We start from the raw sequence: 16,587 nt of genomic DNA, 5'->3' as shown, positions 1-16,587 counted from the left end.
ACTTTGCCCCTTTTGTGTGGATTTGCTGACAGAGGGGATGGAAGGAATCTCGCCGGGGGGTTGGAGGAAAACTCTAGGCGAAGGCCGTATCGAAGAGTGCGGAGGACCCACCGATCGGAGGATAGGTCCTCCCATCGGTAAGTAAAGTGTTGGAGACGGCCTCCCACCAGCGAGGTGGAGGCGTCAGAACTGATTTCTGTTTCCACGTGACTGGGATGCAAGGCCGGATCGACCTGGGAGGTGTTCCTGGGACTTAAGTTGGTTGCGCTGTCTGTTCCAGAAGGGACGGCTGGAGCGGGCATCCTTCTGCCTTCCAAAGGGACGTGAGCCCCGAAAGGACTGTGACAAGTGATATGGATGGAATGAGCGGTGAAAGGTCCTTCCATCCTCCCTTTTTCTGGTGGATGGCATGGACTTTTTCTTTTCCCTGGTTTCTAATATGTTCGTGAGGGCAGTGTCCCCAAATAATTTGCCACCCACGTAGGGTTCCAAGGCAAGATTCAAACGAGCTGCAGGGTCTGCATCCCAATGTCGAAGCCAAAGGGTCCTTCGCGTGAAGATCCCTGCAGTGAGAGACCTAGCTGCAAACTGCATGGCATCCATTGACGCATCTGCCATGAAGGTAACTGCCCGAGAGACCTTCAGCAGAGATTTGTGTATCTGGGCTGTATCCTGCTGTGGGCCATCTAGCAGGTCTTCCAACCAGAGTAGGGAGGCTCGAGCAAACACAGAAGAGGCTGCTGCTGCCCTGATTGATAGCGCATTCGCTTCGTGCACTCTTCTAAGTCCCTGGTCCATCTTGCGCTCAGTGGTATCCTTAAGGTGAGCGTCTGAGTCTTTAGGATTCAATGATGGGTTCAATAGATTGACTATAGGCGCGTCTATGAGCGGGACTTTCAGCTGATCCATGATCGGTTGTTCCAGTGTATAATATTTGTTGGCTACAGAAACCGATTTTTTGAATTGCAAGGGAATGTCGAATTCTGATTTGAGCACCTTGGGGAGAAGAGAAGGAAGCTTCAATACTCTAGACCTAGGCTTTGGATCTGGACATACTGCTGAAACTCTCGAGGAGGATGGAGTAGGAGGATCCTCTGTAGAGGTGAGGGTAAGAGCCTCCATCGCCTTGCACAGCAGAGGAAGGAAATGAGCCTCTTGAAATATTCTAGTAGATAAAATCTCCTCAGATTCTGATTCCCCACTCCATTCCTCTTCATCCAAGACAATCAAGTCATTTTCTGTGTCTATAAGCTCCTGCTCTGGGAGCTGAAGGTGTCTGCCCTGCAATGCAGCTTAGGGGTCTGGGGATGTGCGGCCCGGGGAAGGGCGTGTGTTTGCCCTCGAGTGACCTGTAGGCAGGTGCCTTGAGGGTTGTGAGCCTGATGTAGTTTGAGAAGACAAATCTCTAGTCAGATCCATTAAAAGGGCATCCTTAAGCTGCTCTTTTAATTGTTGAATTGAATGTGCTGAAAGCTGTAGCTGAATAGGGCGAGCTTGAGTGTGAGATGGATAAAGCCTGTGCCCACCAGCATCATGAATTTGTTGGACAGGGATTGGCTCCTCCAAAAACCCTGTGAAGGCCTCGGGAGAGGAGGTGTCAGAAAAAATAGTGTCTAAGGAAGGGTGAGACTGGCCACCTTCCTCATCAGATAGGGGTTCCAGGTCCCTCTGGTCCCTTGAATGGTGGGAGGAATATTGACCTTCTCTACAGGTTCCTTTATGTGGAACAGGAATCCTGCCTTCTGCAGCCACCCTGCCCGCCAAAACCTGAGCCTCAGCCACCTCGTGCCTGACGGTAGAGGGGCGGGCCACCGCTGTTTCGGAATGATCCCCCGAAGAATGAGCCTGCTCTGATCCCAGGATGGGAATAAGTTCTGGCACTGCGCCTGTTGCTGGCGTGTGGGGAAGCACTTTCGACCCCTTCAAGAGGTGCTTTGTGTGTGGCTTTCCCCATAGCGGGCACACACTGCGGGACTTAAGGGGTTAATGAAAATGTGAATGGAAGGCTCCCGCTGGTAGTGACTGACAACGCTGTCTAATAAGTGGCTGGGCAAAGCAGGAAGATTAGAAGCGGTTGCCGCCGACCTGCTATGGCGTCTGCGCATCTGCCCCCCCCCGCTATGGAGCAGGGAAAACGAAAGCCGCTTGAAAAGGGAGCGCGAAAAGCCTAGGCGTGGGCCTGAGTTCCAAGCTCCGGTGAAAATCGCCTCTAAGGCTAATGCTGCCGACGCTATGAGTTGATGATTAGAAGGAACGGTAGCAAATTCGGCCGGGAAGGGAGCCTGAAGAGGCCAATGGTCCCAGGAGCCGTGGGGAGGGGCTGGATGCTCCTCGCCACCGAGAAAAATCAGGAGGAAAAGACACAAGGAGCTTTTTTTTTTTTTTAACTTTAAACTTTAAACAGCAGGGGAAAACAAAACATATACTGAGGGCAAGAAACAGCAATAACCAACGGGTAAGACTTAAAAGACAAACAATACAAGCCTGAACCCACGGAGACAGAGAGGAATCAACCAGATTCGGTGAAGGCAAAAGAGAAAACTGCGGACGGAGCAGGCGCAGACTAGGAACAGACCTACAGTAAAACGTCAGCAGTACTCTTTTGCCTTCAACCACTAGGTGGAGCTAGTTACCCACCTGATATCATCTTTCCATGCACAGGAGAAAGAAACATAATTATAAACATATGGGTAAATTAACATTAAGATAAATAAAAAAAAGTTATGAGAGGAGCACCCCTAATCCATGGAGAATCTCTACACCAGTGACTGCCAGGAATGTGTTCCACTTAAGATGATTATTCACACAATTGTGAGTGGTTTTCAGTTGTTACAGCCCATACGTGGAGTGTCACTATGCACAGATGTTAGTGACCTCAGTGGATATGTCCATGTGTGTGTTGGACTAATTTAATTAAAAACACAGCAAAAGGACTGGAAAGGGAACCAAGATGGGTAAAGATATGACTATGTGAAACAATCAGGTGGGTTCATATCATGGTACTGCAACACTGCCTGAGACCTAAACGTAAGAAATCTCGTGCAGTAATCTGGTGTAATTGGAAAAGTAGTGTAACTACTTAGCTTTTGTAAAATCTGCCTTTTGGAAGTCCACCAGTACAGAAGGTTTGGGGCAAAAAGAAAAATAAAAGTGCTGATGAAACTCAGTGGTGTAAACAAATCTCTAGAATGTTTGTTTTTCCATGAACTGATTCTTTACCTACAGTGAACCATTAGGGGGGGGGAAGCATGAGAGCCACAATACAACAGTTAAGCAAAGCTGAGCCTATTAAATACAGAGATGTAATTGTACTTACTGTTATGTTGGATTGTGCAACAGGACTGGAAAGGGAACCAAGATTTCAGTGAAAAATGAGCAGGTGGGGGATAAATTAGACTCTAGATCAGCCTTTCCCAACCAGTGTGCCTCCAGACAGGGCGGGTTCCAAAGGGTGGTCAGGTTGGGCACTGGCCCGAGGGCCCCGCAGCTCTAGGAGCCCCTGGGGGGGCCCTGAGGGGCCCTCCGCTCCCCTTCCACGATCGCAAGATGAGCTTCTGAGCTGCACGCCATCCCCCGCGCTTCACCTACCTTTCTCTGTTCACGCAGGGTTGCCATCGATAAAGATGACGGCCGAGGTTTCCGTAAGGGACTGAAGCCTCTGCTGCCATCTTGGTTGATGGCAGCAATGTGCGCACTGCGGTTCGGAAGCTCGTCTTGCGATCTGCGGGATCGTGGAAGGGAAGCAGAGGGGCCCGGGGCAGGCTAATGCCCAAGGGCCCCCGCATTCCTGGAGCTGGCCCTGCCTCCAGATGTTGTTGGACCACAATTCCCATCTTTCCTGACCATTCCTGAGGCTGATGGGAGTTGTGGTCCAACAACATCTGGAGGCACACTGGTTGGGAAAGGCTGCTCTAGATGGTAGGCCAACTCAATCTCCACAAAGAACATAGGAAAGATATGAAGATTTTATAAATCCTATGCAAAGCCTCACAGTGTGAATAGCAACTACTATACTTGGAACAGACCTCCACTGATGGTTATTACTGGAAGCATTATCCGTGCTGGTGTTACTGAGTATTGTACTGAATTTAGTAGCAAATCCCCTATCCCAAAGGAAATATGTAGGTTTTGAAAACATCGTAACATGCACCACATAACTGATGTAGTGTTCTGCACATTCTATTTGTAGACTGGACATTAAAAGGCTAGCGCCTGTGTGGATTTTGCTGTTGCTTTCCTCTTTATCGTGCTTGTCTAGTTTGAAAATGCCTTGTATGGCTCATTTCTAGTTCCTGCTTGAAGCATCTTGGCATTTGGTTTACATTGGCTAAGCAGTGGGAAGGCTGATTGGTGGGTGCTCTTGCTTTGGGATATGGAGTTGGAATTGATGATATTCTTGCCCCTTTCTGTGAATGAAGCTTTGGTCAGATCACCACCACTAGAAGAGGATTATTGTTAAATGGAATTTGAGTCATCAATGTTTTGAATATTAAGAGTTTGAGCTCCTAAACCACTTAGATCTTTGCACATTGCAGTGAAGTGAATGCCAACAATTTGAACTAAACCTTGCTTAAAAGTGCAACTTGTGTTTACATTTAAGTCTCATACAAGCAGGCTTATAATAGAACTAGCATAGATATTCATTCACACAAATGTTCAAGTTACTCCTTACTTTTTAACAAAAAATGTGAGGCTTATTAAATATGCAATGGAGTTTTTGGAAAAAACTAATTTTGACAAACATGGGCAGCCAGTCATTTTGTAATTAATTTCTTATTAAAAGCCTTATTTTTATTGGAATATGCTTCAGAGTTATTTATTTATAAAGTATATTGTCTCTCTCCTCAGTCCAGGGCTGTAGTTTTTGAGCTGTGTTCTGGAGAACCCTAGAGTTCCTTGGATGCACCTCACAGGTTCCTTAACGAAAACATCAGTAATGACAGACGGGCTTCCCTGAAATGCACCTTGCTCATTATCACTGATCTCCTCCTGCAATATGCAGCCAATGTGGTCTCGGGCACACTCTCAGTTCATGTAGGACAATGATGACAGCCATCAGGCTTAAGCCAGCACTCTGCATGAACTGACTGTGCAGCCTAGAACATGACCAAGAAACTTTGCAGTAAACAAGCTAATGTGGAAATAGTTCCTTGAATGTAGAAAACTTGAGAGCCACTGGTGTAGAGCAATAGAAATGATTTCTGAAAGCATTACACACATTTTTTGAATAAATTAATTGTAAACCATTCACACATTCCTTTCAACAGGGTTTGTGTGAGAGCAGTGCTAAGTGGATGGAACCCAAAACTTCAATATATATGTGCTCCTGGTAACGTTGTGCCTAAACGTTAGAACCTGGCTATATAAGAACTCTGGCAACAACAATGCAGGATTATATTTCCTTTCGAGTAGCAGAAAGTTATGATGTCATTTCATCACTTTCATAAACCAACATGCACATCACACATTTACATTGGTTTACAATTACAAAAATAAAAATAAAAAGTCATATAAACATTAAACATAAAAAAGGGGACTGTGGGCTTAACAATACTGATTCAAAACTGAAACGGAAGACAGTTTCTCCCTAGAACACTTCAGGGTTTTTCAGAGTCCTTATTCCATAAAAGGAATATACTTGAAACACATCCCATTTAGGTGAGATGAGACTGCTAAAGTACTTACAGCAACTAAAAAAATGATTACTTTTTAAACTCTTCCATCTCCTAAGTTGTTTATGTCTATTGCATAACAGCAAGAAACTTGCTTTCTTCTGCAAGTGAGGTCAACAAAGAATTCATGTCCCCAATAGCCATGTTGTTTGTGCTTATGGACAGAGCTGGGAATGTAAGAGACGCTCGGGGAGTGGTGAGACGGGAGGAATTGCGGGAGAGATTCTGAATGATGCTGGGACTTAGGGCTCCTGAAATTAAGCTGACATGGTCACCATCATCTATAATAGCATCAAAATCAATCTGCACACTTTCAAGGCTGCTGGTGTCAATGTTGTCAACTGTGCTCGTCACCTGGTTGGCCCCTGGGGAAAGAAGCTCTGACGAATTAGCATCACCAGTCACCTGTAGCAGGCAGTTAGCTTCTGAAAGGGGGAAAGCACCTGTTTTCAGAGCTTGCTGGCTAAACCCTGTGGTTTGGTCATATAACTGACCATAGTAATTCTGCGTATTAGAGCAGAACTGCTGTGATTGACCTTGCGACTCTACCTTAATGCCATTGACCTTGTGTGGCTGGTTGGCATCCCTTATGTGTCCTTGTTGCTGCACCAAATTATTCCTTAATGCATTTTGCCGTCTGCCACCCCAGTAGCTGGCACAGGGCTGAAAACCTTTTGCCATCACAAATGGCTGGATCCCAACATTGTGAGATAGTGGCAGACAACTTTGTGGCCCTTGATGAAGACTGGATTGCAAGGGAGCAGTAACTTGTTCTATCATCATTTTATGGGAATGATTTACTTCTTGGTAGTGACTGACTTCATCTACTGACTGATTATGAAGGTACTCTTGGACAACATTTCTCCCCTGCATCCTGTTCATTGCATTGGCAGACTGCTCATCTGATACCACAGAGCAGCCAAAATCCTCTTGGCTCCCATTTGTTGGCATACAATTATTTCCCAGCTTTTGCCCTTGAATCACTGTGTCATAGGTATTGTCCACTGGTTGTCTGCCAATACTTTCACCATATAGCTGTGCCTTATTTGAATGAAGGTGGTAAGAATGACTGGTGTCACTGTTGTGCATGACCATATTTTGCTGTAAACTGCAAGAGCCATTGTTGTCTAGAAGATGCTGATAGCCATTTTGTTGGGATATACCATTTCTCTCCAGCCCATGGTGCTGCTGTTGAACCACCATGTTGTTATAAAGGCCTAATATTTGAGTATGCTGGATCAGGGACCGTTGCCCACATTTTAATTTTGGAGACAAGTCAGAACTACCTGAGCTTACTTCATTCCACTGAATTGGCAGATCATTTTTACTAGCCTCAGAGTTGTTTGAAGGAGAAGACTGATCAAAGTTGTTGCTGTACCCCGTTGCTGAACTGTGATGCACTTTGTTGTTGTCTATTCCACCATTTGGCAGGTGATTATACACACCCTGATTCTGAGAATTCAAATACTGGACCACATCATCTGGCAGGAGATCCTCATCATTCAGACTGCCGTTTGCTTCCATTGTAGCAGCCTCCATAGCCATATTCTCAGAAATACTTGGAGGACAAGGGGAACATAAGTTTGGGAACAAGCCACCATCAGAACGGGTGTAGTTTTGAAGGATGAAGTTACGTTTTTCCATAGATGGAGGCAAAGCAGGAGGGTTAAAGCTATTGAGGCTGTTGAAGCGCTGGACTCTGGGAAAAGAAAGGTTATCAGAGACTGGTCTCACGGGATCACTGGCTCTCCTTGTGCTATTCCCCAACACATCATGAGGCAGAATGTGTCGCCTGTTGTAACCATTTGTCCCACTATCACTACATCTTCGTGGAGAATTCACTGGGGGCAGTGGTGACATTCCAGGCTCCCTACAGTCACCCAATAGTGCCATTCTTGTTTTCAAGCTCATCCTCTCCATATTAGGCAGTGGTGTTGGTGGAGGTCCACCAGTAGCTGCTGCATATTTTGCTTTCAGCCTGTATTGCTGGGCAGGGGTCAGGCTGAGAAGACCTGGCAAGCCATCACACTGGCTGACTTCACTTGATCGCCGAGAGGCATCTGTTGAAATGGGATCATAGGAATCGGCAACACTGACATTCTGGAGCCTTCCCTCACCTTGGGAAGCATCACTGGATCTCCGACTAGAGAAACAAGGTGAAATCCCAGAGGATCTACGGCTGCTCATGTAGGCTGAGCTGATTGTGCTGGTATTGCTGTCCCTTCTGTTCAGCATGTTTAGCACAGTAATGTCCATGTTTGTGAGTTCATTTTTGTTAGCTAGAATAGTTGTGTTTCCTCCAATGCTGTAGCTGTTGCTTGAATGAGTACCTGGGGGAGGGGAGCAAATACAAGTTGATCAGGAGACATACAGAAATGGTATGAAATATGTTATCAGGCATTTTCAAGAAAATGCCCTTGTATTTCTAAAATGTTGAACTTTTAGAAAGATCATGGGGACAACAGCATTTTTGGATTCAGGAACCCATATTGAAGAATAGTGTTGCAAGACGAAGGTATAGCCCATGATCTAGACACTGGATGCAACACAGAATGAAACACACATAACTGTCTAGTGCTGAGCTTGACTCAGTTGTCCCTGAGATAGAAACCTGTGGTTGGGCTGTTCCATTTCAGTTAGGGAACTCACATAACTGAATTCTATAATACTATTCTATATCAAAATAAAAATCCCTTCACACAGAAAGCATGTTAAGGAGTAGCGAGGCCACAACACTAGAACTAGGTAAGAACTGGGTCTATGTTGGCTTAGCTATATTGTCTCTTGTAGGATGTCTTCCTGGAGAATGAATTAGAGATGTGACTGAAGGATTGCCAACACTCAACAAAGCATACTGACACATATCCCTTTCTTCTCATCCATGTGGGAACAAATGATACTGCCAAGTGGAGCTACAAAGAAATCATGTCAGACTTTGAAGCTCTGGGAAGAAAACCCAAGGACTTTGGGGCCCAGATAGCCTTTTCATCCATCCTTCCAGTACTTAGAAGAGGAGTAGAAAGAGAAAGAAAAATACTGTGGGTGAATGACTGGCTATGAAGGTGGTGCTGATGTGAGAAATTTGGATTCTGGGACCATGGGCTACGCTTCCTGGAAGATGACTGCTGGCAAGTGATGGGTTGCACCTCACAAGGACAGGGAAGAATGTGCTTGGCTACTGCATGGAGAACTTCATCAGGAGGGCTTTAAACTGAACCCTAAGGGAGAAGGGGATGTAAACTTGGAGGTAACAAATGACAAAGGCTTGTGCATAGAAACAGGAACTGAGACAAGAGCTCTAATGGAGCCCAACAATAATCTTCATAAAAATGTGGAAAGGAAGCCAGACCATAAATCACATGGTCTTTGATGTCTATATATTAATACCTAGAGTATGGGAAGCAACAGGATGGACTTGAACTCTGAATACAAGAGGGTAAATATGACTTGCTAGGTATAACTGAAACTTGATGGGATAACTCTCATGACTGGAATACAGCAATTAAAGGATACAACTTGTTCAAAAAGAACAGAAGGAATAGAAAGGGAGACGTAGTCACGCTATATGTTAAAAATATATATATATCTGCATAGAAATACTGGAGGTTATGCTTAGTAGCCCCACCAAGAGTATCAGGATTAAAAGAAATGGGGCAAGGAATAAAAGGAACACGGTGGTTGGAGTCTACTACTGACCATCCAAGAAGACAGCAGAAGAAGCCAATGTGGCTTCACAAAAAGCTTAGAGATGGCCTGAAAACAAAAAGGGAACATATAGAAAGTGGAAGGAAAGCCAGGCCACATAGAAAGCGTACAGACAGGTAGCACAGAATTGCAAGAAAGGTGTCAGGAAGACTAAAACTGAGAATGAGCTGAGGTTAGTGAGGGATGCTAAAAGCAACAAAAAAGCTTTCTTCGGGTAAAATGGAAATGTACTGCCTTCAAGTTGATTCCGACTTATGGCTACCCTATGCATAGGGTTTTCATGGTAAGTGGTATTCAGAGGGGGTTTACCATTGCCTCCCTCTGAGGCTAGTCCTCTCCAGCTGGCTAGGGCCTGCTCAGCTTGCCACAGCTGCACAAACCAGCCCCTTCCTTGTCTGCAACTGCCAGTTGGGGGGCAACTGGGCTCCTTGGGACTCTGCAGCTTGCCCACGGCTGCACAGGTGGCAGGGCATGTAACCCCTGAGCCACTCACTGTGGGGTGATCTTTAGCTGGCCCTTGACACCCAGGAGACACGAGCAGGGATTTGAACTCCCAGACTCTGGACTCCCAGCCAGGCTCTCCTTCCCACTGTGCTATACCAGCTGTTTTCTTCAGGTATATCCATAGTAAAAGACAGAGAAAGGAAATGGTGGCTCAACTGCTCAATGAAGATTGTAAAATGATAACATATGACAAAGAAAAGACAGAAGTGCTCAATTCCTACTTTGGCTCAGACTTTTCCGAAAAGAGAGTCTATGACCCTCCTGGCAAATGTGAACGACAAGTTGAAGGAGCAGGATTGTAGCTTGAAATTGATAGACAAATAGTCAAGGAATACCTAAACACTGAATGAGTTCAGATCTCAAGGGCCTGATGAACTGCATCCTAGAATGAAGGAACTGGCTGAAGAACTCTATTATCTTTATGCCAGATTACTGGCGAGGGCTAATGTTGCCCCTATCTTCAAAAAGGAGGAACCTGGGAACTATAGACCAGTCAGTCTGACATCAATCCCTTGGAAAAACCTGGAGCAGATTAAAAAGTGGTCAATCTGTAAAAACTTTGAAAGCAATGCAGTGATTACTAGAAGCCAACATGGATTTGTCAAGAACAAATCCTGCCAAACTAATCTTTAAGACAAGCTGAATATGAGCCAATAGTGCAATGTGGCTGCAAAAAAGGCAAATACTATTTTAGGCTGCATTAACAGAAGTATAGTTTCCAAATTGTATGATGTACTAGTTCCCCTCTATTCAGCACTGGTTAGGCCTCATTATGAGTACTGCATCCAGTTCTGGACACCATACTTTAAGAAGGATGCAGATAAACTGGAACAGTTTCAGAGGAGGGCAACAGGGATGATTAGGGGACTGGAAACAAACCCCTATGAGGAGACACTGAAAGAACTGGGCATGTTTGGCCTTGAGAACAGAAGACTGAAGGGAGACATGATAGCACTCTTCAAGTAATTGAAAAGTTGTCACACAGAGGAGAGCCAGGGTGTCTTCTCAATCATCCCATGCAGGACACAGAATAATGGGCTCAACTTACAGGAAGCCAGATTTCGGCTGAACATCAGGAAAAACTTCCTAACTGTTAAGAGTGGTACGACAATGGAACAAATGACCTAGGGAGGTGATGGACTCTCCAGCACTGGAGGCATTCAACAGACAGCTAGACAGCCACCTGTCAGGTATACTTTAAGTTTGATACCTGCACTGAAGAAAGGGTTTAACTCGATGGCCTTATGGGACCCTTCCAACTCTACTATTTTATGATTCCATTGAATGAATCTGTGAAAATATGCAGTATTTTTTAAAACATGTATTCCATAAATGACAATCTAAATTGAACCAGAATTTGAGAAATGAAAGCGAAAATGGCAAAATGTGCATTTCTATTCGGGTATTATTTCGGTAATTTAAAAGCCAGTCTTCTATATCTTTTGCACAGCATTCAAAACAATTTCATAACATCAACAACGATCATTCATTTAGGTTTTACTTTTATGTAGTTCCCTTTACTGGAATGAACTTAATCCAAAAACAAGAAACACCACAGACATTTTGCAAGGATGAATGCAGTTTATTTATTTATTATTTGATTTATATCCCGCCCTTCCTCTCAGTAGGAGCCCAGGACAGCACTTGAATCTGTTATGCAACAATGCTGTAGGAAAAATATTTGGGAAAAATCTAAATTCCCGTTATAAAATGGTGATGAGGTGTTCAAGCTCTGGGTGTATTTTGTTTCCTAACTCCATTTACATTTATCATCTACACACACACACATTTTGGACCAAACACCAGAAGTTTACCATACCTGCTCATGATCAAAATAACTCCAGTCTAATTTTCTCTCTAAGATTATACAGCCACAAGAGTTGCTATATACTATAGCCAGCATGGATTTTTCGCATTCTGCAATGTTAAATTGAAAATACCCCCATGACATTCTGATGCTTCCCATAAGCTCATTTCAGAACAAAACCTTACAAAACGTATAGTCCTGAACTCAGAAACGTTTGCTTAACAACTTTCTAAGTTTTCATGGAGATACACAAAACAGTCAGAGAGCATTGAGAGTTCAAAGTGTAAAACAGGAGAAAAAACTTACCTGAATTCTTTTGGAGAAGCCATGACTGTCTAAAGTGAAATAAAGGTTTGGTATGGATGTGGCTAAGGACAGGCCTGCTTTAAATTTGGGTGGGAGACTACATGTGCCTGCTGTAGAATAAAAAAGTAGGGGAAACGCTGAAAAACAATGATACTGTTCACAATATTTTCCTTTTGGAAAGGGGCTTTCCCTCTGCCCAGTGCCTGCCCACCCAATCTAGTCCCCTCCCCCTCACTCCCCCTTACTCGCTACCCATACCCTTCCTTCCCTTCTCTCCCCCTTCCCCCTCCCCACCCCTCCCCCAAGTCAGTTTCACCTGTCCTAAGCATAATGGTAGAGGAGTAAATCCCATTGAACTCAAAAAGAATGCAAATGATCAAATCTGCCCTGTACTCCTCCTTCCTCCCATCACCGCCCTTTTGCCCCTTCCCTTGCCCCTCCCTCCCCCTCCCCTTCCAATCCCCTCCCCCTCCTCCATGGTCAGTTTTAGCTATTCTAAGCATGATTGCATAGGAGTAAATCCCATTGAACTCAGGCAAACAACCATACCTGCATTTCCCTACCCCCTCCCTCTCTGTCTCCTCTCCTTCCACCACTCTCCTTCCCCTCTCCTCTCCCTTCCTCCTCCCTTCTTCCTCCCCTCCCCTCTTCCTTCTTCCTATTCCCCTGCCCATTTCAGCCCTCCCTCGCACCCTCTTCTTCTCCTCCCCCATGGTCAGTTACACCCATTCTGAGCATGATTGCAGGGGAGTATATCCCATTGAACTCAGTAAAGCTTGCAAATGATCAAACCTGCTCTCCCCCTTCTGCCTGCTCTTCTACCTCCCCCACCCCTTATCTTCCTCCTCCTCCCCTCCCCATCACCCCACGGTCAGTTTCATCTATCCTAAGCATGATTACAGGGGAGTAAATCCCATTGAACTCAATAAGCATGCAAATGATCAATCCATTCTCAGAAAACTTGCACAGGATCCCATTTCTTACCTCCCAAATTAAAAAGCAGAGAAATTCACTATATGCTCTGAGGCACATGTTACCAAATTCTTCCAAGCTACACGGAAAGTGGATTGGAGTGTGAAAGACCAACCCAAACTGTGTTTACATTTTAACAAATTTGTAGGGCAGTACAATATCTCAGAGAGGAGGACAGGTCTCCTGCTCCCCTGGTAGATTCACTATAGCTGCCCAATTTCCCTGCTTTGTAAAGTTTGATAGAAATATCTGTTGGCTATAGGTACATTCTTAAACCGCAAGGGTTTTCTTGCCTATTAGTGAATTTCTCTGCTTTTTAATCCGGGAGGTAAGAAATGGGATCCTGTGCAAGTTTGCTGAGAATGGATTGATCATTTGCATGCTTACTGAGTTCAGTGGGATTTACTCCCCTGCAATCATGCTTAGGATAGGTAAGACTGACCATGGGGGAGAGGAGTAGAAGAGGGACAGAGGGCTGGAGTGGGCGGGGGAGGAGGAAGAAGGGATAGGGGAGGGGAGGAAGAAGGGGAAATGCAGGTCTGATCATTTGCATGTTTATTGAGTTCAGTGGGATTTACTCCCACGCAATCATGCTTAGGATAGGTAAAACTGATCATGGGGGAGGAGGAGGGGATGGGAGAGGGGAGAAGGAGTGGGGAAGGAGGGAAGTGGAAGGAAGGGGTGAAGGAAGGCAAAAGGGAGGTGATGGGAGAGAGAAGGAGGGAATGGCAGGTCTGATCATTTGCATGTTTATTGAATTTAGTGAGATTTACCCCATACAATCATGCTTAAGATAGGTAAAACTGACCATGGGGGAGGGGAGTGGGGAGGGGAAGGTGGAGGAAGGGATGGGGAGGGGAGGAGGGGCAAGAGGCAGGGGATAGAAGGGAGGAGAAGGGGAGGGCAACTTTGACTATTTGCATGCTTTTTGAATTCAGTGGGATTTACTCCTGTGCAATCATGCTTAGGATAGGTGAAACTGACCTGGGGGAGGGACAGGGAGGGGAGGAGGGCAGGAAGGGAAGGGAGCGAGGAGGAGGGGAAGCCAAAGGGAGGAGATTGGGTGGGATTCCCAGAATCCTGGGAAGTGTAGTTAGTGAAGGGTGCTGAGAGTTGCTAGGAGATGCCCTGTTCCCCCCACAGAGTTTCAATCAGAGCGGCTGACTGTTAAACTACTGTGGTCGCTGGAGCTCTGTCAGTGGAATAGGAGTCTCCTCTCAGCACCCTTCACAACCTACCCAGGATTCTTTGGGAGAAGCCATAACTGTCTAAAGTGAAATAAAGTTCTGGTGTGGGTGTGGCCCCATGATTAGCCAAGCCAAACACCTAGAGTTTGGCTTTTAGAACACTGATGGTTGGTTCTTACTGAGCATGCCCAGGTTTATCACTGATTCCAATGCTAAATCTTTTAAATTAATTAAAAATCGGCTAGGAATTTAGGTCAGAGTATGGGGCAAGGTCAGTAATAGGATTACAGGTCTGCTGTGAACATGGCTGATTTTTAATTAATTTCAACAGATTATGAGAACTCTGACAGAAAAAAAGTCCAAAAGGGCTCTGGGGTTTTTTCTTCTCTTTTTACACTTTGAACTCTTAATTTTCTTTGACTGTTTTGTGTATCTCCATGAAAATTTATAGGGTTCTTAAGCAAGCGTTTCTGAGTTCAGGACTATACATTTTGTAAGGTTTTGTTTTGAAATGAGCTTATGGGAAGCATCAGAATGGCATGTGGGGGTATTTTCCATTTAACACTGCGGAATGTGAAAAATCCATGCTGGCTATAGTATGCAGCCACTCTTGTGGCTGTATAATAAACCTTCGGAGGTACTAATAAAGATTTATTTCAATTATGCTTTATATGTTATGTGAGAATTAGGTGCCCAATTCTAATCTTGACTATTCTTAATTTCTTAATGAACAGAAATTATGAAAATGGGCACTGCAATAGATTATACTAAATGAGCATATCTTACCATTTCCTATGACAGGTGGCAAAGCTGAGGTTTTGGAAGGTGGCATGGGGTTCAGTCTTGGAAGCACTCCATTGATTTGTTTCAACCTTTCTAGCTTAACTTGCTCCATCCATTTGGTCTCTGTCATATTCCTCCTGGCCTGTAAGCCAAGTGCTGTGGTTGCCGTGGAAATGGTAGAGTCCATGATAGGGGTTTCATCTATGACGCTGAGGTCTCCTACACTACCTCTACTGGTCAGATTAAGCTCGATCCCATTGTTGGAATAGTTGCTGATGGGGGACTGTTCGCTGCTGCATGTAGACTGACCACCAGGGCTTGGCTGAGATGTCTGTTTGGAGGAGAAAAGGTATAGGAAAAATTTAGAAGCATAATGCACCTACAATCCATTAGGATTACAGAAAGGCAAGACAGAACTTGAACAAAGAAATAAATGAGACATCTTGCAGTATGGCTGAGAATGCAACACAACTGACTATTAAGAAAAGCTTTATGAGGTCAAGACGCGTGGTTCATCTAGCATGCTATGTTAATAGTATGCTAACTTGGAGAGAGGCAAGTACAGGATGCTACAGAGGACCCTTATCTCACTGAACCACTTCTGAAATCTTTTTTTTAAGTAGGACATGTTCTGCAAGAATTGTAACTTTATCTCCTAAGAAAGAGTTGGATTTGTATTCCTGGAGGAACATTCCGCCCCCTACATGACAGATTAAAAAAAAAAAAACTTTTGAAAATGAGGAGAGTTTCAAAAACTGTCACTAGTATAGCATGCATATCTGCTGTTCAAAGCAAAACATTTTCTCTGAGTGTTCACAACCTTGGGGATGCCCAAAGTAGCTCTTAAATTCCTAGCAAATATGTTCAATCTACAGCTGAATAGCACAAACATATATACTGTTCAATTTCCATGGAGTAGTCAGTTGCTAGGATTATAAAATAAATATTCAACGGAGTCCCCTTCTCATTTCAGTGTTGCATCCCGAAGTGCAGCCAACAGACCATGAGACAAGTCAGTAAGTCCTATGGTGCACTGAATCAAACAAAGCTGCTGTCAAAACACAGATTTGTACACTAAGAGCCTTTATGGATGCCTATCATAAGATCAATACTAGCTTGCCACTGAAATATTACCCATTGCAACCATTTTCTTGAAGGCTTCCCTTTCACTGTGTCTCAAAATGGAATTTACTTTTTCTGCTCATTCTGATTGGAATTATGGTTTGGTACCATGATGGCTTTGGACCTGTGTTGTTGATCTGTCAAAGCTCAACATCTCCCCTACCCTGGAAGAGCTGAGAGATACATTTCATAAGGTTTACTTTACTGCAGTGGTATTGAGGTTGCTTAGGAAAAACACCACAGCATCTGTCGTGTATTCAACAACCTCACCTAAAAGAGATCTTAGAGAGAGATGCAGAACAGATATTCCTAAACTGAAGATATATTAGCTAGATGCTACCAAAATAATTTTTGAAATATCAGTGCAATAACCTGCAATACTTTTTTTAAAAAAAATTCTGTACCTAGGTGAAACAAGTTCTGTGCCAAGAAATGCTGCATTCTGCGATATAAATAATTGTGTAAATGTAACTAATTTGCATAAATACCCTTTTTTTGAATAGTGCATATATATTTCTGCATAGTTTAT

At 44.3% G+C, this 16,587-nt stretch overlaps 1 protein-coding gene across 7 annotated transcripts in view; it reads right to left on the bottom strand.

The window, feature by feature from the left end:
* Positions 1–3,834: 3,834 nt before the first annotated feature.
* The window catches only part of GLI3 (GLI family zinc finger 3), a 438,381-nt gene continuing 425,628 nt past the window's right edge, over positions 3,835–16,587 (bottom strand). For all 7 annotated transcript variants that reach the window (XM_061585984.1, XM_061585983.1, XM_061585985.1 and 4 more), the window contains 2 exons: positions 14,940–15,267; positions 3,835–8,002 (listed from right to left, as the gene is read on the bottom strand). In XM_061585984.1, coding sequence (XP_061441968.1) covers positions 5,742–8,002; positions 14,940–15,267 — 2,589 coding nt within the window. In that variant the 3' untranslated portion in view covers positions 3,835–5,741. The remainder of the gene's footprint in view (positions 8,003–14,939; positions 15,268–16,587) is intronic.

Source organism: Rhineura floridana, chromosome 10 (assembly GCF_030035675.1).
Source record: "Rhineura floridana isolate rRhiFlo1 chromosome 10, rRhiFlo1.hap2, whole genome shotgun sequence".
Taxonomy (NCBI): Eukaryota; Metazoa; Chordata; class Lepidosauria; order Squamata; family Rhineuridae; genus Rhineura; species Rhineura floridana.
Note: the sequence above shows the minus strand (reverse complement) of the source record. Positions and strands in the feature narration are given on the sequence as shown.